The sequence below is a fragment of the Natrix helvetica genome, assembly GCF_964273705.1.
Source record: "Natrix helvetica genome assembly, chromosome: 1".
Classification (NCBI taxonomy): domain Eukaryota; kingdom Metazoa; phylum Chordata; class Lepidosauria; order Squamata; family Natricidae; genus Natrix; species Natrix helvetica.
Genome location: NC_138548.1, coordinates 356,850,894 through 356,875,551, shown reverse-complemented (window position 1 = coordinate 356,875,551; position 24,658 = coordinate 356,850,894). Strand labels below are relative to the sequence as shown.

General features: G+C 41.0%; 2 protein-coding genes across 5 annotated transcripts in view; both read right to left on the bottom strand.

The window, feature by feature from the left end:
* The window catches only part of LOC309384288 (uncharacterized protein), a 36,745-nt gene extending 23,834 nt beyond the window's left edge, over positions 1–12,911 (bottom strand). The window contains exon 1 of the mRNA XM_081937608.1: positions 12,832–12,911. The gene's annotated coding sequence lies outside the window, so the exon portion shown is untranslated. The remainder of the gene's footprint in view (positions 1–12,831) is intronic.
* Positions 1,466–24,574, bottom strand: LOC309384291 (uncharacterized protein). 4 transcript variants are annotated; one of them, XM_081937613.1, is made up of 2 exons: positions 24,346–24,574; positions 1,466–5,065 (listed from the first exon to the last, which is right to left on the bottom strand). In XM_081937613.1, exon 2 carries the CDS (start codon positions 4,407–4,409, stop codon positions 3,294–3,296), a length of 1,116 nt encoding a protein of 371 aa, XP_081793739.1. In that variant the 5' UTR covers positions 4,410–5,065; positions 24,346–24,574; the 3' UTR covers positions 1,466–3,293. The 4 variants fall into 4 exon arrangements, with proteins under 4 accessions (XP_081793739.1, XP_081793738.1, XP_081793741.1 ...); XM_081937612.1 differs by lacking the exon at positions 24,346–24,574 and adding an exon at positions 13,524–13,729; XM_081937615.1 differs by lacking the exon at positions 24,346–24,574 and adding an exon at positions 12,836–12,877.
* Positions 24,575–24,658: the final 84 nt, after the last annotated feature.

The following is a 24,658-nucleotide window of genomic DNA, read 5'->3' as shown; positions in this document are numbered from 1 at the left end:
GGACTGCATGATCGCCAAGGTCACATCCAACTGCTATTGTCTATCTTCTAGTTGCTTCTTTGCTTCTACGCTGCGGAGGAAATCAAGCAGCCTTTCTTGCTCCCAGCCTCTCCTCCAACCTGCCCTCAACTCACCCACCAGCTGCTGCTCCTGCGACTCTTGTAGGAGCCCAGAAGCTACTCGGCTTCTCTTCCTCCCGTCAGAGATCCGGTAGATCCTGCACTTCTCTCCCCTCCTTTCTAGCAATGCAGCACTTGATGGTTTTAACTCCTTAAAGCTCAACCCCAGATGCCTTCACGGCTTTCTTGGCGTCAATGTTGCCCATCTGACCGCCATCTCCCGATAGGAGGGGGTAAAACAGGCTCCTCCCGTCTCTGCCTATTAAGGCGTTTGCAAGACGTTTGCACTGATTACATGCCACCAAGTCATTTTCCACTCCTACCAACCGACCGATGCAAGCGAAATAGTGAAAGGTTACACTTGTGAAGATTAGCTTCAGGCTGAGCCCTAAACATTCATGAAGTTCTTACAGCATAAGAGTTGGAACGGACCAATTCTCCAAGCAGGGACTCCCAAGCTATTCCGCACAAATGGCTCTGCAGTTTCCTCTTAAAAAGCATTTCCACTGATCAATTGTTTTCACTGACAGGAAGTTTCTCCTTAATTGCAGGTCGGATCCCTTTCTGATGTGTCTCCCTCGCTTCCTTCTTCTCCTGCTCTCAGGAGCTTTGAAGAATAGGCTGCCCCCCTTTCTTTTCTGTGTCAGCCCAGCTCAATTGTGGTTGCATGTCAAGGATTACCTATTGTATCTTTTTATCTTCATTCTTGCAGAGCCTAAAGAATTGCTGAGCAACCTCCCAATTTCCAGAGGAGGTAGATTTTCCCCTTGATTATTCCGAGGCAGACACCTTGAGCAAAACCCTTGGAGGGGGCTACTTTGTAAAAAACTGATCTAGAGATTCCTGATCTTTTTTTAGCGTGAATCTCTGTGGAGATTTTAAAAAACCCTGCTCCACATCCTGATAGAAGGAAAATCCAGGCCTATTTCCAAGCTGGGAATAAAATGGAGGCTGCTTAAGAAAGGGGGTCCGTTTATTGATGAGCAGAACCATACTGTGGTTCCAGGGCAGCTGACCGACTGGTTGAATGGGAGGATGGATCTTTATAGGTTTCTGTGATGCTGCTGGGGCTGTGCAATGTACTGAGAGCTCTGTTTCTTTTGCTATTCTAATGGTGGTGGGTTAATCCTATTATGTCCTGTTCTTAGATGTGCCCAAGGTGCTTTTTCAGAAGGCAAGTGGACTTTTTTATTTGTTTTCTTTTGAAGATGTTTCCCTTCTCCTCCAAGAAGCCTCTTCAGTTCTGAAAGGATAGTGAGGAACAGAATCCCGTCAGAGCTGAAGAAGCTTCCTAGATGAGAAGGGAAACATCTTCAAAAGAAAAAATAAACAAGAAAGCCCAGTTCTCTCCCGAAAAAGCACCTTTGGGACAACCATGGTCTGGATGACTGAGAATCTGTACAGACTCCTGTTCTTAGAATTTGGGTGGTGGAGAATGTAAATTTTAATCCCATTGCTGGAGATGAAGGTCTTTTACTTGTGAATAGCCTCACCCAGTCTTTCTTAATGAGGTGCCGAATGCCAAAGAGACAGATTACAGGTAGATTAACAATTGTAGAGTATTAGAAAGCAACTGTATGTGTGGAGACCTCACCACTGAAGAAGAATTGAGAAAAGGGTTTTGTGTTACAATTTTTAAAAGTTTATTATTAAAATTGTTCACTGCATATCTGGCAGTTAGAGGCCATTCTGAGCGCCTTTGCCTTCCCTTAACATTCATTGCAACACTGACACCACCCAATATTTTCCTTGCCAAAAGCTATTGATAGTTCTTACATTATGCAATTTTTAAAAATGAAAGATTATCCACTGTTCAATAGATATGTCAGCGTGTTGCTATCACCCAGCAGCAATCAAAGGGGAAAAAAGCAGGCACTTTCAAGAAAATGAGATCACAGCAGGAGTTGCTAATAAACCTGGAGATTCCTCTCATCAAAGCCACAATTCCTTTTCTCCTCATCTCTATATTCCTACAGCTCTTCTCTATCAGGCTCCCCTGCAAGGCAGAATAACTTTTACACTTGAAATTTCAGACTTTTTTCATTGGGCCTTGGGCCTATTCCCTATACGCCCCTTACCCATCAAATACTTACCTTTTGGAGACCTCATGGAGGCCACCATCATTTTAAGTGCACCCACAATCCCTTAATGCGGTTTGCAGACTATTACGGTAGTGAAATAGAACAGTTTCTCCCTCTCCTGTATGACTATGACTCAGAAGCAGCCGCCATTTTAGCCCAAAGGCAGATGAGACAAAATGGAAGCTGCTTCCACAAGTCCATCACATGGCCAAGGGTTGAATCCCGAGGACACTGAAAAAAATGGCTGCTTCCAGGACAGAGCCATGTGGCCCTGGGATGCGTCTCCTGGCCTTTTTCACCAACTTGAATTTCGGAGACCTTCAAAGGGTATGGAGGAGGAGGCTGTGAGGCCTGGTGGGGTGAGAGTCAGGCCTAAGGACTGTGGGAACGCAGTGGGAGAGGAAAAAAGACTTTGGGGACTCTTTGGGTCGGGAAAAAGCTTGTGGAGACCGGGTGGGGGAAGTGAAGGCCTTTGGGGACCCTGTGTGGGAGAGAAAGACCTGTGGGGACCCTGGGGAAGAGGAAAATCTATGGGGACCCTGTGGGAGGGCAAACTTTGGAGGGATCCTGTGGAGACGGAAAGGCTTGACAACAACAACAAAAAACCCAGACAGTACACCTTTATCAAATTAATATGTTTCATTTTTTTATCCTCCAATCACATGTCTACATCTGAGATATCTTTCAGTAAAATGAATCAGGGAAGAACTTAAATAGTCAGTTTCTCACCTACACTTCCAATGAGAGATCAAAAATGAAATTTAAGCCTTCTCTAAACTCTTCAACTTTTGCCTAATGTGGGTTAACTTGACTTTCTCTCCTGTGTGTAAACCTACATTACTGATAGGTCATTTGTATGGCTTCTCTCTTTTATGCATCCTCTGGTGTCTCACCAGGTGAAAACAGTGACTTTTCGCCCAATCCAGACATTCAAAGGGTTTCTCTCCAGTATAGGTTCTGTAGTGTAACACCAGGGTGGAAAGCTGAACCATTTCCCACAATCTGGACACTCACGTGCTTACACTCCTGTATAGGTTCTCTGGTATATAAGTAAATCAGAATTCTGACTAAAACTTTTTCCACAATCTGGACATCATATCATTTCTCTCGTGTGAGTCCTCTGGTGTACCACCAAGTTGGACTTATGGGAGAAACTTTTCCCACAATCAAGACATTCAAAGGGTTTCTCTCCAGTATGAGTCCTCTGGTGTTTAACAAAATTGGAATTCTCACTGAATTTCTTCCCACAATCAGGACATTCAAAGGGCTTCTCTCCTGTGTGAGTCCTCTGGTGTATCACCAGGCTGGAATTTTGACAAAAACGTTTCCCACAATCTGCACATTCAAAAGGTTTCTCCCCTGTGTGAGTCCTCTGGTGTTTCACCAGGCTGGAATTCTGACAAAAACGTTTCCCACAATCTGGACATTCAAAACGTTTCTCTCCTGTGTGAGTCCGTTGGTGTTCCAACAGGTGGGAATTTTGATTGAAACATTTCCCACAAACCGGACATTCAAAGGGTTTCTCTCCTGTGTGAGTCCTCTGGTGTATCACCAGGCTGCAGAACCAACTGAAACTTTTCCCACAATCAGGACATTCAAAGGGTTTCTCTCCTGTGTGAGTCCTCTGGTGTTTCACCAAATTGGAATTCAAACTGAAACGTTTGCCACAATCAGGACATTCAAAGGGTTTCTCCCCTGTGTGAGTCCTCTGGTGTTCCAACAGGTGGGAATTCTGATTGAAACATTTCCCACAAACAGGACATTCAAAGGGTTTTTCTTCTGTGTGAGACCTCTGGTGTATTACCAGGCTGGAGTACCAACTGAAACTTTTCTCACAATCAGGACATTCAAAGGGTTTTTCTCCTGTGTGAGTCCTCTGATGGTTCACCAGGTCATAATTCTGACTGAAACCTTTCCCACAATATGGACATTCAAACGGTTTTTCTCCTGTGTGAGTCCTCTGGTGTTTAACCAAATTGGAATTCCAACTGAAACATTTGCCACAATCAGAACATTCAAAGGGTTTTTCTCCTGTGTGAGTCCGCTGATGAATCACCAGGCTTGAATTCTGACTGAAACCTTTCCCACAATGAGGACATTCAAAGGGTTTCTCTCCTGTGTGAATCCTCTGGTGTTTTACCAGTTGGGAATTTGTAATGAAACTTTTCCCACAATCAGGACAGTTAGCTGATTTCTTTCCTGTGTCCATTCTCTATTCTACCACGAGGTCCGAATTTTCGACTGAAAGTTTTCCAACAATCAGCACATTCAAAGGGTCTTCTCCTTGTGTGAGTCCTCTGATGTATCACCAACATATCATGCTTGCAAAAGCAATTACTGCATTGGGAGTAGTTAAAGGGCTTCTCTGCTGTCTGGGTCCTTACATGAACCACAAGGGAGCTGATCTAACAAAATCTTTTCCCACATTCAGATAATTTTTATTTCTTTCCTCAAATGTGGATCCTGTTATGCGTAATTTTTTATTTGCTATGTGTGCTTTTCCCACAACAGGCACATCTATGGAGCTGTTTTCTTCCTCATAGGGTGAGGCCTGTATTACTGCCTAGAGACCTGCATTACTGTCTACCAATTGTCTTTTTCCTCCCCTCTGACTTCTAGATATTTCCTTCTTTTTCTAAATGGAAAAATTAATCTCCTTTGATCTTTTCATGTAATCTATTGTTGAATTCTGCACAATTTACTTTTTCCAGTTTGAAATCTCTTCTGGATTTTCTCCCCTTTGTCTCTCACCAGCTGGGGAAAGAAAAGAATTGTGTGCTTTTCTGAAGGTTCAATTTGCTTTCATTTTCAAAGATGCTGGTTATTCTCAGTTGTCCGGAGTACTCTTGTTGGTATCCTCTTCATCTGTAAGATTAAAATAAAAGTGTGAGTTTAAAATTATTTCTTTATAAAATGGTTGCAGAAGATGTGAAAAAAGTATACATTACAAGTAAAAAAAGCAAGCATGCCATAATGCTGAAATAGCCTCTACTGTTAATTATGATTCATTTGACACATTGCAAATTACTGATATCCAAGTTCAAATATACAATCATGAAATACACTTGTTGACACTTCATACTGCTATTATTGGGTAGAATCTGTGTAATTCAGAGAGATGATTTACCAAACATGCTATTTCTCTTTCACACTATAAATGTTATATGTGAAACTCAATTTAACTATGGCAGATGGACATCTCTAAGTTTATATGGCAAGGAGATAAAACCAAAAATTAAACATAAATTATTGCAAGATTCAAGGGAAAGAGATTTGAGTTGACCAGATTTGAAATTTGACTTTGATGCTTGTTTTTTTCTGGCAAAAAGAGTGAGTGACTCCCCAATATAAGAGCTTCCTTAAGCTTGACAGGCATGAATAAAGATTTTGGCGGCAAACCTCTTTATGGTATGATAAGGTTAAAGCAAATGTTGATTTTAATCACTACTTTGTTAGACATGCCTTCCTGTTTGGGAAGGGCACCTTGAATGTTGGAAATTTAAATAAGAGAAATTTAAATATCATTTATGGTGGACATGTAACAAAGAAATATTGGAGTAGGATCCACATCATACAGGATTCATACAGGAGATTCTTAAGGAGAATATATAAATATAAAACCAGAAAGTTTTATTTTAGTGGATAAAGAACTTGGGAAAAAAATAAACTTTTCTCTCTTCCTCTTTTTGTCCCATTTTTCCATTGTTTTTATTTTTTCTTTGCACTTCTGTATTTTACGTTTTGATGAATTAATAAAATATTTGTGTAAAAACAAATTCTTAGCATAGTAAATGGTTTTTTTGAAATATATGTGCTCGGGATGGATTATACAATTGTAGATGGATGCATACAGAGAGAAGTACAAATACACATGCCTACAAACATGTTTATATGTGGAAAACCCATGGGTTTTCAGCCTGAAAGCTGTCCCAAAACCAAAAATGGTTACAGTCAAAACTCCTGTGCTAATTTTAGTAATGTTAGGTTTTAATTGATAAAATGATGCCTAAAGACTTTGCATGATTTGAAGCACCAGTTTTGCCATGGAAGCCCCCAGTTCCAAGTAAAGGCACAAAACACTGTCAACAACCACTCTGGTGTCATTCGTATTGAAGCAGTCCTCACTTACTGACTGCATATGGGACTGGCATCTGTGTCACTAAGCAGCCTCATCAGAAAGCATGATGTCGCCTGATAGTGCCAACTTATCTTTTCCACTGCAGTTGTGAGTTGTTAAAGGCAAGTTCACCTGACTATGGCTGGCAACTTCCTGCTGGCATCACTATTGATTTTGCTTGACAAGAACCTAGCTGGGAAGACTTCCGGTGGCACCGTTGACTATGGAAGACTCTCCCTAGGGAACGCCAGCCCCGTATTGAGTAATAAACTGCTAGAACAGCGTAAATCAGCTGTCTAGCAGTTTGAAAACTCCCCCCTCGGGAAAAGAGGGGGGGTGAGCAGATGGGCGGGGGCACAGCTCCCCGGGACCCCCAGGAGTGAACCTGGGGTACGAAGGGTCAGAGCTCCCCAGAAGCCCGACATAGCTCCTCATTTGGGACGCTTCTGCTCTTGCAGAAATGAAACGTCACGACCACCCTTGCTGTCAATGTTTAGATTTATATTTGAAAGATACGCAGGCAGAGCAAAACAGGAGCGAAGATAATTGTAAGTACAAACCTTAATTCCGGAGTAATATACTTCCCTCTGTGAAGACAAAAGGACTTAAAGATGGCGATTGAATAATAAAGGGTGTGTCGAAAGTGAAACTTAAAAGGGGCAGCATTTGTTAACTGTCTGTTAACAATGTTAAAAGACTCAAGAGTTTAAGATCAAAGAAAACAGTATTGGCTAACAAATGTGGGGGAATAGGTGGACTTTTTGGACTTAATAAACTGGCCGCTGAAAAGTTTGTTTGAATATTTCGAAATGGCTTCAAAGCAAACAAAACCAAGCGCTTCTAAGAGCGCTGGAAATTCCCCAGCCCAGACACAGAGATTACAATTTTTATTACCCACAGTAGAAACAAAAACTCTGACACTTGAAGATCTCCAAAAGGCATTAAAGGATCAAGCCGTTGTCTTGCAGGAAAGGATTTCAAATGCCTTTAAAGATGTCTCCGAAGAAATGTCTGGAATTAAGGATTTAATCCAAACCCGTAATCAACAGATTAGGGAGGACATTGTTGATGCATTTAAGGGTTTATTTGGTTATGTAACATCTCTGGATGAGAAGGTGGAAGAAATTAATCAGTCTAACATCAAGTTGGAGAATAAAGCTGAGGAGGCACAAAGTAAAATTGATAAATCAGAGGCTGAAGTTACAATGATACAATATAGAACAATGGAATTTGCTTTAAGAATAAGGGGTTTGAAAGAACAGAACCAGGAAGATTTGAGAGATATTTTTGCCGAAGCTTTCGCTCAATTAACTGGTGAACCAAAAGTGGAGTGTGCCTGGCAGATCGATAAAATTTACCGTGTTGTATCATGGATTGCCAGACAGAGACAACTACCAAGAGATATTATAATTTATTTTGTCACCAGGAAAACCAGGAATGAAATACTGCAAGCAATTTATAAAAATAAGTTACAAGTGGCAGGACAAGATGTGGTAGTATTGAAGGAAATCCCCCCAAAAATGTTGAGATCCAGAAAGGATTATGCATTTTTAATGGATGAACTTAAAAGTCACCAGATTCAATTTAAATGGGAGGCCCCAGTCGGATTGGTGGTGAATTATCAAGGACAAAGATATCGTCTTTGGAAAGCAGTTTGGAAAGCAAGAGATTTTTATAGCAATGTATTAAAGGCTGGATGCCCCCCATCCCCAGAACCTAATGGAAGAAAAGAAACAGGCGTGACCAGACAACAAGATATTCAGGTACAAGGGGGAGCTGCTCAAGCTCTGGATTTTCCTGAGGAGACAGAAGAAATTATGGAACAAAGACAAACTCGAGTAGCCACTAAACGTAAAGAGCAAGAATTAAAGATGCAGCAAACCCAGACAATAATCCAAGAAATTACAAACACGAATACAGAAGCTGTGGGGGGAACAAGACGAAAGGTGAAATCTCAACAAAATTTCCAGGCAGCTCTTAGAAAGCTTCAGGGAGCTGAAGATGACAATTAAATTTCTAACCTGGAACGTTAATGGTTTAAATTCACCACAAAAAAGGAAAAAAATATTTCACTACTTGAAACAATTTAAAAATGATATAATTTGCTTGCAAGAAACTCGTATTAGAATACAGGATCAGAAATACTTGATGAACAAAAGATTGGGATCATACTTCGTGGCATCTGCTCCAGAGAAGAAAAATGGTATAGTTATATACTTAAGAAAAGACTTAAAGGCTGAATTAATTGAAGCAGATCCTCAAGGAAGATATATTGCAATTGAATTATTAATAGAAGGAAAGAAAATACTCTTAACAGGAATATATGCTCCCAACCAACAACAAGAAAAAATTTATAAGTTGCTTCATACTAAATTAACACAATGGGATTATAGATTGTGTATACTATTGGGTGATTGGAACGGAGTAATGGACACTGCCAAAGATAAGAAGAGACTATTGCAAAATACTCAAACACGAACAAGACTACCTAAATCTTTTTTTGAGTTGATGGATGATATGGAACTGAGAGACATTTGGAGAGAACGGAATGTTAAAGAACGGGACTTCACATTCTTCTCCGATAGGCATCAATCCTTTTCCAGAATTGATTTTATACTAATAACAAATGATTTACTTTCTAGGGTGAAGAAGACAAAGAGATGCTCGAGAACTCTAACAGATCATAATCCGGTTTGGATGGAATTGTAATATAGAGAGGGATCTAGGAGATCTTGTAGGTTAAATGAAAATGTATTTAGATATGAGAGAAATGTTATAGAATGTAAAAAACTATTGAAAGAATATTTTGCTTTTAACATGCATAAGGGGACATCAATGGAAATGGTTTGGGATGCAAGCAAAGCTTACATGAGAGGTGTCTTAATAAATTTGAATAATTCATATAGGCATAAACAGGGAGGGAAATGAAGGGAATTAGAAGAAGAAATAAAAAAGAAGGAGCAGGCGTTAATATCTAATCCAGACGATAAGAAGATAAGAGAAGCAATCACTTTACTGCGAGGACAGTTCGATATGTTGATGTCAGACCAAGTAGCCACAAATCTGATATACGCTAAACATAATACTTTTTGTAATGCAAATAAACCAGGTAGATGGCTAGCATACATGTTAAGGAAAAAACTAAAATCTCGTACTATAGAGAAAGTAGAATACAAAGGTAAAGAAGTTTATCAACAGGATATGATTAAAAAGGCCTTCTCAGAATATTATACCAGATTGTACGCTGGTGATAAAATACAAGGTTTAGATATAGATAGATATCTGGAGAAAGAGAAAATACCTATAGTTACAGATGAACAAAGGGAAAGGCTGAATCAACTTGTAACCACGGAGGAAATTCTCCAGGTAATTAAGCAATTAAAAATTGGGAAGGCCCCAGGTACAGATGGATTGACAGCAGTTTATTATAAAAAATTACAATTAGAAATGGTAGATCCTCTTAAGGAATTATTTAATAAAATTCAAATGGAAGGAAGGGTACCACCATCTTGGAGAACAGCCTTTATTTCCCTGATCCCAAAAGAAGATCAGGACCATACTCAGCCAAAAAACTATAGGCCAATTTCATTACTTAATATAGATTATAAAATCTTTGCTAAAATATTAGCAAATAGATTGATGTCAATTGTACAACAAACGATTCATAATGATCAATCCGGTTTTATACAGGGAAGACAAATGAAAAGTAATGTTAAACAAATTGTTAATATATTGGAATATTTGGGGAAGAACAACCAAGTCCCCGCGGCGCTTTTATTTTTAGACGCTGAGAAAGCATTTGATCAAGTGAATTGGCAATTTCTAATAAAAATAATATAAAAGATGCATTTTGGAGAGTACCTCACACAATCTATCAAGGCAATATACCAGAAACAGACAGCACAAATTATAGTTAATGGTAATTTAACAGATCCTTTCAAAATTGAAAAAGGAACAAGACAGGGGTGTCCCCTGTCTCCATTATTGTTTATCTTAACTTTGGAGTTATTGTTGAATAGAATACGTGGGTCAGATGACCTACAGGGAATTAAGATTACGCATTATGAATATAGAGTACGAGCATTTGCGGATGACTTGGTTGTAACTTTAACCCAACCGGGGAAATCAGCTATAGGTTTAATGAACATAATTAATCAATATGGTCAAGTATCTGGGTTTAAAATAAATCTAGGAAAAACAAAGATGATAGTTAAAAATATGACCACAAATCAAAAAGAAGAACTAGAAAGAGCAACAGGATGCGAGATAGTAGAAAAGGTTAAATATTTAGGAGTCTACATTACAACCTCAAATGGGAAATTATATAAGTATAATTATGAACCATTATGGCATAAAATACAGTTAGAGATGAATAAATAGAAAAAACTACAATTGTCATTGTTGGGAAGGATAGCAGCAGTAAAAATGAATGTTCTGCCTAAGTTTCTATTTCTCTTTCAAATGATACCTATACTTAAAAAAGATGCAAATTTGGAAGAATGGCAGAGAGATATTAATAACTTTGTCTGGGCGGGAAGAAACCAAGAATAAAACTTAAAATAATGCAAGACATACGGGAAAGAGGAGGTTTGAAAATGCCCAATTTAAAATTATACTATGAAGCAGTAGTTTTAACAACAATTAGTGATTGGATTAGTTTAACAGAGGATAGAATTCTGAATATTGAGGGATATGATTTGGTATATGGTTGACACGCCTATTTAATATATGATAAGAAGGTGGATAAGACTTTTAAAAGCCATATATTAAGGAATGCCCTATTGCGTGTCTGGAAAAAATACCAATATAGGTTAAATAACAAGATACCTACAAGGGTAGTACCCAGACAAGCGATAGAGAATATAAGTATAGAACAAAAACAGGATGTAATTACATACAGAGAACTTATTAATATAGAGAGAGGTGTTCTACAGTTAAAGCCTCTGAATGTACTAAGAGAGGAAAGGGTAACTCAAACCTGATTCCAGTATGGACAGTTGCAAGCTAGATGGAAAAAAGATCAGACATATGGTATTACGCAAAATGAGGATAGTCTGATAAAACAAATTAGGGACCAGAGTCAAATGCACATAAAAAGGTTGTATAATATACTGATAGAAATAGATTCTGAAACAGAGTTAGTTAAAGACTGTATGATAAAATGGGCACAAAATTTGGAAGAGCCAATAATGATGGAAACATGGGAAAAGATTTGGGTAAGAAATGTAAAATTTACGCAAGCTCAGAATTTGAGAGAGAATTTTTATAAGATGTTGTATAGATGGCATTTAGATCCCCAAAAATTATCTTGTATGTATCCAAATTTACAACCTAAATGTTGGAGATGTGATTGTGCTGATGCTACGTATTACCATATATGGTGGACTTGCAAAAAAGTCAAAGCATTTTGGATAAAAATATGGTGGGTTATTCAAAATATATTTTTTAAAAGGATAAAGTTAACCCCCCAGTTGTTTTTGTTAGTTATAATCACAGACTGTACAGTTATAGAGACTAATTTGATATTGAACTTAACAACGGCAGCAAGATTGTTAGTGGCGCAGTACTGGAAGAGGGAAGAATTGCCTACTATTCAAGAATGGACGCTAAAAGTACTAAATCTAGCAGAGATGGCCAAAATTACAGCATACTTGAAGGACCACTCAGATGAGAAATACAAGTTCGAATGGAAAAGATGGATTGACTATATTCAAAATAAATATCGGACTAAAAAATTTCAATTAGCTTATGAGTGAAGGCATAAGGAATGTTACAACTTACCTAAAGTTAGCATAACAAAAGGGGAATTAAAGCACAAGAGGAGGTAGGATGTCGAATTCTGTTAGCTTATGTTAGCATATGATTGTTAAATGTTTATACCCTGTATTTTGCTCTGGGAGGTTGGTGGGAGGGAGGGTGGAGGGAGGGAAGGTGAGGGAGCAATATTTGTAAAATTTATTAAAACTTTTAATAAAAAAAGCAGGGGTCACGTGATCCCGGTACACCCACCCCCCCAAAAAAAAAACCTAGCTGGGAAGATCGCAAATGGGGATCTCGAGTGTGGGATGCTGAAGCCATCATAAATGTGCAGAACCCAAATTGTTGCAACTGCTTTTCTTGCACCTTCATAACCACAGGAACTGCTGACATATTCCAATACTTGAGGTGCTGCCACAAAGAAGAGAAGATGAACTTCTTCTCCAAAGCCCCAGAAGGCAAGACAAAAAGTAATGGATGGAAACCAATGAAGGAGAGAAGCATCCTAGAAACAAGAAATTTCCTGACCGTGACACTGGCTTGCCTTCCCAAGTTGTGAGTGTTCCTCACTGGAGAGCCATTTGTCTGAAATGATCTAAGTTGTCACGCTTGAGCAGGGGGTTGGGCTGCATGATCGCCAAGGTCACATCCAACTGCCTTTGTCTATCTTCCAATTGCTTCTCTGCTTCTACGCTGCGGAGGAAATCAAGCAGCCTTTCTTGCTCCCAGCCTCTCCTCCAACCTGTCCTCGACTCACCCACCAGCTGCTGCTGCTTCGACTCTTGTAGGAGCCCAGAAGCTATTCGGCTTCTCTTCCTCCCGTCTGCGATCCGGTAGATCCTGCACTTCTCTCCCCTCCTTTCTAGCAATGCAGCACTTGATGGTTTTAACTCCTTAAAGTTCAACCCCAATGTTGCCTCCACGGCTTTCTAAGCGCCAAAGTTGCCCATCTGACCGCCATCTCCCGGTAGGAGGGGGTAAAACAGGCTCGTCCCGTCTCTGCCTATTAAGGCGTTTGCAAGACGTTTGCACGGATTACATGCCATCAAGTCATTTTCCACTCCTACTAACCGACCTTTGCAACCGATGCAAGCGAAATAGTGAAAGGTGACACTTGTGAAGATTAGCTACAGGCTGAGCCCTAAACGTTCATGAAGTTCTTACAGCATAGGAGTTGGAAGGGACCCCAATGCTATTCTGCACAAATGGCTCTACAGTCTCCTCTTAAAAAGCTCCTCCGATGGAGCAGCTGCAACTTTTGGAGACAAAGCATTTCCACTGATCAATTGTTTTCACTGACAGGAAGTTTCTCCTTAACTCCAGATTGGATCCCTTTCTGATGTGTCTCCCTCTCGTCCTTCTTGTCCTGCTCTCGGGAGCTTTCAAGAATAGGCTGAATTTCTTTTCTGTGTCAGCCCGGCTCAGTTGTGGTTGTACGTCAAGGATTACCTGTAGTATCCCTTGGAAGAAATAACCTTCTGGCTTCAGTTCCAAGTGGTGAAAATATCACTGGATTCATGGAAGTTGCTTGGAAAGATGGTTTAATGGTAGACAGGATCACATGACTTGAAGATGTTGGGTGAAGGGAAAAAAGGGAAGAGATGCTGAGAGCGCCTGAGTTTTTGAAAGCGAGCTTGTATTCTGATTGGTTGTCAAACTCTCATAGGGCCATGCAGGGGCAACTCTGTAGGCTGTCCTGTCTCCCAAGCTTGGTTGAGCCTTGCTGGATAATGTAATCTTCCCAGGTTCCATGTGGCGAGCTCTATTGCTAGATGGCTCTATTGCTAGATGGGTAGAGGGATAAGCCTACCTTTGTTGAATCTTGGGTGAGGGCATTTGCCTATGAATATACCTAGCTATCTCTTTATCTCTTAAGTGTGGACATCTGCTGTGGGTTATACAATACAATACAATACAATAGTAGAATTGGAAGGGACCTTGGAGGTCTTCTAGTCCAACCCCCTGCCTAGGCAGGAAACCCTATACCGTTTCAGACAAATAGCTATCCAACATCTTCTTAAAGACTTCAAATGTTGGTTCTTGAAGATGGTGGGGGCTTTTAATAGTGAGTCTGTTTCCTGCCTAAAAACATGTTTCTCCATTTCTCATGCAGGAAAATATAATCTGCTTTTAAAATATTTCCTAGAATATTTCATTTTTCTTGGAGAGGAGTGGATGGTAATGTCCTACATATGTTTTTATCTTCATTCTTGCAGAGCCTAAAGAATCGCTCTGAGCAACCTTCCCAATTTCCTGAGGAGGTAGATTTCAACCTTGATTATTCCAAGGCAGACACCTTGGGCAAAACCCTTGGAGGGGGCTACTTTGTAAAAAGATGATCTAGAGATTTCTGATCTTTTTTAGGGTGAATCTCGGTGGAGATTTAAAAAAAAACCCTGCTCTATATCCGATTATAGGTAGATTAACAATTGTAGCGTATTAGAAACCCACTGTATGTGTAAAGACCTCACCACTGAAGAAGAATTGAGAAAAGGGCTTTGTGTTACAATTTTTTAAAGTTTATTATTAAACTTGTTCACTGCACATCTGGCAGTTAGAGGCCATTCTAAGTGCCTTGTCTTCCCCTAATATTCATAGCAACACTGACGCTACCCAATATTTTCTTTGCCAAAAGTTATTTCTTTCATTACACAATGCATTATTAAAAATGAAAGATTATCAATAGATATGTCAGAATACTGCTATCACCAGTGGTGGGTTTCAAAAAATTTTTTTAATATATATTTTTTTATTTTTGAATAAACACAAACTGACAAAACACAACAAACACCACAAAAATATTTTCCATTACAAATTATGAAAAGTGTGTCAATTGGTTACAAAGAGCTTTCGTGCATCCCTTCCACAGTCATCACCTACAAATCATAACAAGTTATATATTTTAAATCAAATATATTTATATATATTACTATCATACCTCAATCTTCATATGACTATAATTGTTTTTACGTCCCTTTATATAAAATATTCCAAAATTTAAAGCAAAACCATATGATGGCATTCCGTTATCTATTTTCAATATCATCCAGCAACATTACATCTTTATAACACTTTCTAAATAAAAATTAATTATGTTTAATAACAAAGTTTCTAAACCTCCTTTCTTAATCACTGTTTATAATTTATATCCAATTTCCCTTTTATCATGTCAATACAAATATTACATTATTATCATTATCAATCATTTATTTAACAATATCCGTCATCATTTCATTTTTTATTTTTATTTTTGGTCTTAGTTTAACTAAATTTAACTTATTTTTTTAATATTATAAGCTTTCATACATAACAAAGTTTTTAAACTTCCTTTCATGATCACCATTTAGAATTTATACCAAATTTCCTCTTATCAAACCAATACATAATTTATCTAATTATATCCATTATCACTTCATTTTTAACATAATGCTCTAATTTTAACTAAATTTGACTAATATTTTGTTATTAGTTTTCATATCTCAATCTGTGTCTTTCCAGTAATAGTGCAGTCTTATGTCTTTTGCCATTTGTGGAATTAATCTTCTGATTATTTCCTTAATCAAATTTGTGTGGACTTCTCTTTGCAACTTGTTGCTTTTTACATATCTTGTAAAATCTCGAGACCCTCCATCAGCTTTTTTAATCAGCTTATCTTTGGTTATCAGTAGTGCTTTTGTCAAGGTTTCTCTGCTTGAATCCATCAATTCTTCTCTTCGGGGAGAGGGAGCGGTTTATAAATTTAATAAATTAAATTAAATTTTCTTCTTCCATACCTTGAAATCTGGGGTAGAGCTCCTTTCCATCTATCTTCCCTTTCCATGTTCCACTCTTTCCATCTCCAACCACACTCAGTTCACCGTCAGTATCCACAATTATCTTGCCTCTTTGTTCATTTCTCCCCTGGGTTTTTAGGACTCTAACCTCCACTTTTTCCATTTGCTGAACATCTTCAACTCTTCCATCAAATTTCACTGCATTACAATCTATATTTTCTAATCTCTTCTCAATTCTCTCTGTTGTTTCTAATAATTTTTGAATTTCAAACATAATCTGTTGTAATGTTATGGTTCCTTTTTGGAGCTGTGCAATTCTTACAATTAGTAAACACTGCCACTCTAGTTTCAAAACAAGGTTTTGTTTTCAGTTCTCTCCAGCTGCCAAAGAAGCATCCAAAGAGCACCTGTATAAACAACCCATGCTCTTCTCCTTATCTCTTCTGTAAACAAGTTGAAGCCTTTGAAGTGCAAAGTCAAAATGATCAAAGAGAAAAAAGAGAAAGAAATATTTCCAGGACTCAACCTCCAAGTGGCAGTGCAACTTCTTTTCCCTCTGATATTACTACCCTCTTTATATTCCTTTTATATCTTCTTTTATTCCAGGCTTTAAAGAAACAAAATTCTTAAATGGAGCAAAATAAAGAGAAAAAATCCATCCAAACCAATATTATAAAAATAAAGAAAAAGATTTAATCCATAGATAAAAAAAGAAATAGAAGAAGAAAAACCAATACTTTCACTTTAAAAAGTAGGAAATATTTGCAAAACCTCCATCCATTAAAAAAAGGATAACACACTTTTCAATATAGCTTAATTTTGCCGCTTATTTTCTTTTCTTTGCAAGTTTAATTTAGCTTTGATTTTTTGGGGGGCAGTCTCTTTTCTCAAAATTTCCTCATCAGATGGACACACTTTCTCTTTCTGCTTTCCTCCCTTTGTGGAGCTGTCCCAACTTCAGCAGCTTTTTGCTGCGCTTTTGTCACTGGCAAGAAGAGATTCTCTTGGATCAATCAGGGACTTTGCGATGTCAATGGGCCTTGGGCCTATTCCCTACACGCCCCTCACCCATCAAACACTTATCTTTTGGAGACCTCCTGGAGGCAGCCGCCATTTTCAGTGCACCCACGACCCCTTAATGCGGTTTGCACAGTGTTAAGGTAGCGAAATAGAACAGTTTCTCCCTCTCCTGTATGACTATGACTCAGAAGCAGCCGCCATTTTGGCCCAAAGGCAGATGAGACAAAATGGGAGCTGCTTCCACCAGTCCATCACATGGCCTAAGGTTTAATCCTGGGCACACTGATAATAACGGCTGCTTCCAGGACAATGTGGCCCTGGGATACGTATCCTGGCCTTCTTCACCAACTTGAGTTTCAGAGACCTTCAAAGGGTATGGAAGAAGTGGCTGTGAGGCCTAGTGGGTTGGGAGTCAGGCCTAAGGACTGTGGGGATGCAGCAGGAGAGGAAAATGCCTTTGGGGACCCTGTGGGGGAGGGAGAGGCCTGTGGGGACTCTGTGGAGGAAAGAAATGCCTATAGGTACCCTGTGGGAGAGGGCAAACCTTGGAGGGATCTTGTGGAGAGGGAAAGGCTTGATAATCAAATAAATACTCTATTTTTCCCCGCTTGAAACCTCTTAATGATTTTCTTTCCTTTGTCTCTCAGCTGCTGGGGAAGAAGAATTGTGTGATTTTCTGAAGGAAGTGGAAAATAGTTTTATTTCTGCCTCAATTTGCTTTGCTTTACAATGTTGCCTGTTATTCTCAGTTGTCTAGAGTTCTCTTATTGGCATCCTCTTTGCTTGTAAGATTCAAACAAAAGTGTAACTTTACTTGTTTAAAAAAACCCAATGAATAAATTGTTTTCATAGTTTAAAAAAAAGGAGAAAAGCATACATTACAACAAAAGCAAACATGCCACAATGTTAGAATAATCGCTTACATTAATTATGATTCATTTGACACATGGAAGACTACTGAGATCCAAGCTGAAATATCCATTCAAGCAATTAAATGACTTGTTGGCTTATTGGCAAATACAGTCACGCGAAAAAGAAAGTGCACTCTCTCTGAGTGCCTTTATCAATTGATCATCACCAAGTACCTCTATAAAAATCACAGTTGAAGGAGTTTGCTGGTCTCCAGCATTGAGGTGGTGTTGCTGCCCACTGAATGGGAAGGGTTATAAGGCCATTTCCAAGTGGTTTAAAATTTATCCTTCTAGAGCAATGATGGCGAACCTGTGGCACGCGGAGCCATTTGTCAGGGCACGCGCTGGCCAGCTGAGTTCACCTTTTTAAAAGCAATTTTTCGCCCTCCCCAAGCTCCAGAGGCTTTATAGGAGCCTGGGGAGGGCGAAAAGAGCCCCCCCCCGGAGGCCCTACAGAGGCTTCAGGGACCGTCTGGAGGCTTCCCTGAAGCCTTCAGAACGCTTAAAACAACTCTCCGAGCAAACTGGAAGTGACTTCCGGTTTCCTCGGAGGGTCGTTTTAAGCGTTCCGAAGGCTTCAGGGACTGTCCGGAGGCTTCCCTAACGCTTTCGGAGTGTTTAAAACGACCCTCCGAGCAAACTGGAAGTCACTTGCGGTTTGCTCGGAGGATACTTTTGAGCGCTCCGAAGGCTTCAGGGAAGCCTCCGGACAGTACCTGAAGCCTCTGGAGGGCCTCGGGGGGGGGGAGGCTCTTTGCGCCCTCCCCAGGCTCCTATAAGGCCCCTGGAGCCTGGGGAGGGCAAAAAAAGCATGTAAAAGTGGGGGGGGTCGCGTGTTGTGCGCGCATGCTTACTGGGGGGGGTCATACATTGCATTATGGGTGCAGCACGCCCGCACATGACCCCCCTGCGCTCCCCCCCTTGTGGCACGCGAGCCAAAAAAGGTTCGCCATTGCTGTTCTAGAGCAAGGAAGATTATTCAGAAGTAGAAAACATTCAAGACTGTTGCCAATATTCCCAGGAGTGCACATCCCAGCAAATTAACCCCAAGGTCAGACAGTGCAATGCTCAGAAAAATAGCAAAAAAAGAGTTATCATATTTTACAGGGTACAAGACGCACTAGAGTATAAGTCGCACCAAGATTTTGAAGAGGCAAACTTAAAAAAAGGTTTTGCACTCTGAAGACCTCCCCAAAATGGCCCATTTTTTGTCAAAAGGGCATGCATAGCCTTTAGGAGGCTTGTAGAGTGCAGCTGGGGGCTGGGGGGGAAGAATGAGAAAAAAATGGCCAGTTTGGGGGAATTTTGGGGAAAGAAACATGTAGCAGCAGCTGACTTGTTTCACCCTGTTGCTTCTATGCCGTGGAAGAAATCAAACAGCCTACTTGCTTCCAGCCTCACAGAATAATAGAGTTGGAAGGACCTTGAAGGTCTTCTAGTCCAACACCCTGCACAAGGAGGAGACCCTGAAAAAATGCTCTTTTCACTTCTCTGACTTGTCCTTAACTCACCATCCAGTTGCTGCTCTTCCCTTGGAAGTGCACAAGAGCCACTCTGCACACCATATTCCTCCCATGAGTGAGCCAGACGTTCCCTTCTGCTTCTCCTCCACCATCCTTTCTAGCAATGCTAAGGAAGATATGATAGCAGTGTTCCAATATCTCAGGGGCTGCCACAAAGAAGAGGGAGTCAAACTATTCTCCAAAGCACCCAAGGGTAGAACAAGAAGTGATGGATGGAAACTAATCAAGGAGAGAAGCAACATAGAACTAAGGAGAAATTTCCTGACAGAACAATTAATCAGTGGAACAACTTGCCTCCAGAAGTTGTGAATGCTCCAACACTGGACGTTTTTAAGAAGATGTTGGAAAACCATTTGTCTGAAGTGGTGTAGGGTTTCCTGCCTGAACAGAGGGTTGGACTATAAGACCTGCAAGGTCCCTTCCAACTCTGTTATTCTATTATATTATAATGCAGTACTTGATGTTTTAACTCCTTTTAGCTCCTCCAGATGCCACTATTACATTGTTGGCTTTCTATTCACAGACGCTGCTTATTTGACTGCCATCTCGCGATAGGAGGCCAAAAAACAGGCTTGACCTGTCTCTGCCTAAGGAGTTTGCAAGGTGTTTTCACTGGTTACATGCTATCAAATCATTATTTCTTTTACTCCTAGCAACCTATCATTCCAACTGAGCCAAGTAAAATAGTGAAATCCCCTTACCTTGTCACGATTAGCTACTTGCTGAGCCTTAAAAGTTCATGAAGTTCTTACAGAATAAGTGTTGGAAGGAACTGGCTCTTCAAGCAGGAGACCCTGTACCTTTCCAGACCAATGGCTGTCCAATCTCCTCTTAAAAACCTTCATTGACAGAGCCCTCATAACTTCTAGAGGCAGTCTGAAGAAGCCCTGTCAGGAACGGGCTTTGGGGATGGGTAGCACCCAAGACACCACTTTTGCAGGAGAACAGGTTGAAAAGGCTAAACCTCACAAAAACTGAACTAAGGATGAGTTTAAAAAAAGAATGTTATTTAATGATGACACCAAAATTGAAATTTTTGAATCCAATTATCAACAATATGAGGGAAGAGTTGGAGAGAGAGAGATAAATGAGTGTTGTAGGCTTCAGGGAAACATGGTGGACCCTCTGTCCTGGTTTGGAGCTACATTTCTGCAAGTGGTGTTAGCAATACTGATGGGATCACGAACACTGAAAAGAACAGACAGGTTTTAATTTATTGTACCATTCCTTCTGGAAAGTGCCTGATTGGGAATGTGTTTATTTTTCAGCATGACAACAGTCCCAAGCACACCACTCCTGCAGTGAAATGATATTTAGTGAGAAAAAGAGCTGATAAAACACAGTAATGGACTGGACTGGCTTCAACAGAGTTAATTTCTGAATATTATGAACACTGTATGGGATCAGCTGGATTAGAGAAAGAAATAAGACAACCTCCCATATTTTTTGGAGTATAAGATGCACCCTTTCCCCTCAAAAAAAGAGGGTGAAAATCTGGGTGCATCTTATACACTGAATACAGCATTTTTGGCCTCCCGAAACCCCGCCCCCTTTGCAAAAATGGCCATGCATAGCCTTTAGGAGGCTTCCAGACAATGTTCCCTCTAATTTTTTTTCAGTGTGAGCAGAAAAGTATAATGTTTGAGCGGCACATTTTTATGCCTGAGCACCTGAATTTTTTTCACAAATGTCACCTAAGACAACAACAAAATCAGTATTATTTGAAACTCAAAGTTATGTTTCTTCAAGGTACTCGCTTAATTAAAAGTGTTATATAATGTCAGTATCACTTAACAACGCTCCTGCTTAGCAACCAAAATGTTTGCTCGGGAACTCTGGCATTTGAAGCACGCAAGTCTTAAAGCTGTCAAGTTGCAAGACCCTTTGCACCCCTAACCCTTTAGGGAAAAAAAAAACCCAGGGGTCTTCAAACCTGACAGCTTGAAGACTTGTGGACTTCAACTCCCAGAATTCCTCCTCTAGTCATGTTGCCTCAGGAACTCTGGCATTGAAGTGTGCAAGTCTTAAAGCTGTCAAGTTGCAAGACCCTTTGCACCCCTAACCCTTTAGGAAAAAAAAAAACCCAGGGTCTTCAAACCTGACAGCTTGAAGACTTGTGGACTTCAACTCCCAGAATTCCTCCTCCAGTCATGTTGCAGCGACGTCATCTGCGTGGATCCATCTTCGGCTTTTTTCACAGGGGGCAGGGCTGCCACTGAAGATGCCGACGACGAGCCCCTGCCGCCACCAGAATAACAGCTGCCTCCTCCTCCTCCTCCAACAGCACCACTACATTTGGAGTGAAGCCGCCAAAGCTCCCACTGGCGCCCCCCTCCACTCGGAGCACCGCGTTACCCCTGCTGCCTTCTCCGCCGCCGCCATGCTTTTGAGAAGCCATGAGGCCTTTTTCCCCTGCTCCCCCCCCCGCCGCCTTCCTACTGGCTCCCGCGGCCTCATGGCTCCTCAAAAGCACAGCAGAGGAAGAGGGGGCAGGGTAACGCGCAGCCCAGCTCAGGTGCTCCGAACGGAGGGGGAGGCGCCGCTGCATTGGCGGGGGCACCGGCGGGAGCTTTGGCGGCTTCACCTCTGCCGCAGCATTAGAGGAGGAGGAGGCGGCAGCAGATATTCCAGTAGCGGCAGGGGCTTTACTTTAGCTGCAGCGCCGGGCGCAAGCAGCTAGGATTGGCCACCCATAAAGGACCTCCTCCCCGGGCTTGCTTTCCTGGCATCAGTCGCCCCGTGCTCACCAAAACAAGTCCGGGGAGGTCCTTTGCGGGCGGCCAGTTCTAGCCGTCTGCAAAGGACCTCCCCAGCCTCTGGCGCCTGTGACAGCAGAAAGCACAGCGCGGCAGTTGGAAACTGCTGCGCGGTGTTTTCTTGCCACCTGCGCGGGCGCGCAGCCGCGCACCTTAGAGGGAACAGTGCTTCCAGAATGCTCCTGTGGGCTGGGGAGGGTAAAAATGAGTGAAAAATGGACCGTTTTTTGCTTGTTTTTTCACCCCACCCCCCAGCCCGTAGGGACACTCTATAAGCCTCCTAAAGGCTATGCATGCCCTTTTTTGACAAAAAACGGGTCCGTTTTCGTGAAGAATGGGCCGTTTTTGGGAGGTCTGCAGAATGCAAAAACTTTTTTTTTTAATTTGCCTCTTCAAAATCTTGGTGCGTCTTATACTCCGAAAAATACAGTCAATCTAAAGAACAACTCTGGGATGTGCTGAAAGAAGCCTGGTATAATATACCAGAAGATAACCACGGAAAACTTCAGGACAGTCTCCCAGTTTGTTCGCACTAAATGCTGACTATTCCCCAAAGAAGCCATTTTGTTCTGCGAGGTGTGTTTTGTTTACATTCTATATACCTATTTGTTGTATTTCCTGTTCGAATCTTAATATAAAGATGGAAAAATAATTATGGATGGTCATTAAAACTTTTGGTAAAACAACAACTCTAATGATGGCTTTAAACTTTTGCACAATACTATTAACTTTTCCATTAAAGCCGTATTTTGCAACAGTTAAGAGAGTTCCAAACTTATGGGCAAGCTGTCAACAGAGATCTTTGAGAGCAGGGTGCTTCTCCCAAAGCTTGTCTTTGTGACACTCCAAAGTCCAAACTATAAACAGTAGGGAGCTTCAGTGCAATTAGCAGCCAAATAAAGGTGGAAATAAGTAGCAGCCGCTTGAAACCTCTCTCAGCACTAAAAAGTTAAATATGTTGCTGCCAATCAAACAAGACCGAAATAATGCACCTTGTGACCTCCCCTTGATTTTCATGATCCCTCTCCATTTGAAATCTCGGGAAAAGACTGCAAATGCTGATAGCAGTTACAAAAGGAAGGTTGCATGAAATCCCCTCAGTTAGGCTGCGATCTACAGCGTTGTTATGCTGTCTTACCAGAGGTGGTATTCAGCAGGTTCTGACCAGGAGAACAGGTAGCGGAAATTTTGAGTCATTCAGAGAACCGGTAAATACCACCTGACTGGCCCCACCCCCATCTATTATCTGATCTATTATCTCCCGAGTCCCAGCTGATCGGGAGGAAACGGGATTTTACAGTATCCTTCCCCTGCCACGCCCACCAAGCCACGCCCACCAAGCCACGCCCACGGAACTGGTAGTAAAAAAAATTTAATCCTACCACTGTACAGTCTTATGGCTTTTTAAAAAAATCCTTGGGGAACATGTAACTCTGTTGGTGGAAAGGGGGAATACAATACAATACAATACAATACAATACAATACAATACAATACAATACAATAGTAGAGTTGGAAGGGACCTTGGAGGTCTTCTAGTCCAACCCCCTGCCTAGGCAGGAAACCCTACACCACTTCAGACAAATGGCTATCCAACATCTTCTTAAAGACTTCCAGTGTTGGGGCATTCACAACTTCTGGAGGCAAGCTGTTCCACTGATTAATTGTTCTAACTGTCAGGAAGTTTCTCCTTAGTTCTATGTTGCTTCTCTCCTTGATTAGTTTCCACCCATTGCTTCTTGTTCTACCCTCAGGTGCTTTGGAGAATAGCTTGACTCCCTCTTCTTTGTGGCAACCCCTGAGATATTGGAACACTGCTATCATGTCTCCCCTAGTTCTTCTTTCTCTTAAGCCAAGCATACCCAGTTCCTGCAACCGTTCCTCATATGTTTTAGTCTCCAGTCCCCCAATCATCTTTGTTGCTCTTCTCTGCACTCTTTCTAGAGTCTCCACATCTTTTTTACACCGTGGCGACAAGAACTGAAGGCAGTATTCCAAGTGTGGCCTTATCAAGGCATTATAAAGTGGTATTAACACAATGAAGTTGTTGTTTGGATGCAACTTCATTTTAGAGATGAAAACTCTTAACACGGGAGAAGGAAGTCAGGAAATGGATCCTCCTACTCCAGAACAAGGGATTATCCCTATTTTGGGGGAGGAGAGCCTGGGAATTTATGAGAGCCAAAATCGGATGGCATGGGATATCACCTTCGTACATTAAGAGTTCCTTATGCATTTTAATGCAATTTGATAGTCAGAAAAGAGGCTACCAGACTCCTCTTGACATACCGTATAAGGGTAGCTACTCAGCAAGTCACAGCATCTAATGCCCGGGTGAAAGATGTTGGGTATTGTAGTCCAACCCACATCCACTGGGCTTTCTCGCTAATCTTTTGATAGCGATGAATTCCTAATTTGCATTTAGAGGTGCAGGTTTAGCATGTGCAATTATCTTTTTCAATCTCGATCCTTGGTTTAGATCTTCTCTTGGATGTGACGGTCTGTGGCATTGCTCGCTGGCGCCCCACTCGCCTTCTCCCCGCAGCGGCTTCAGCGAAGGGGTTAAACCTAGAGAGCTTTTCTTCTGCGCCTAGAGAGGAGG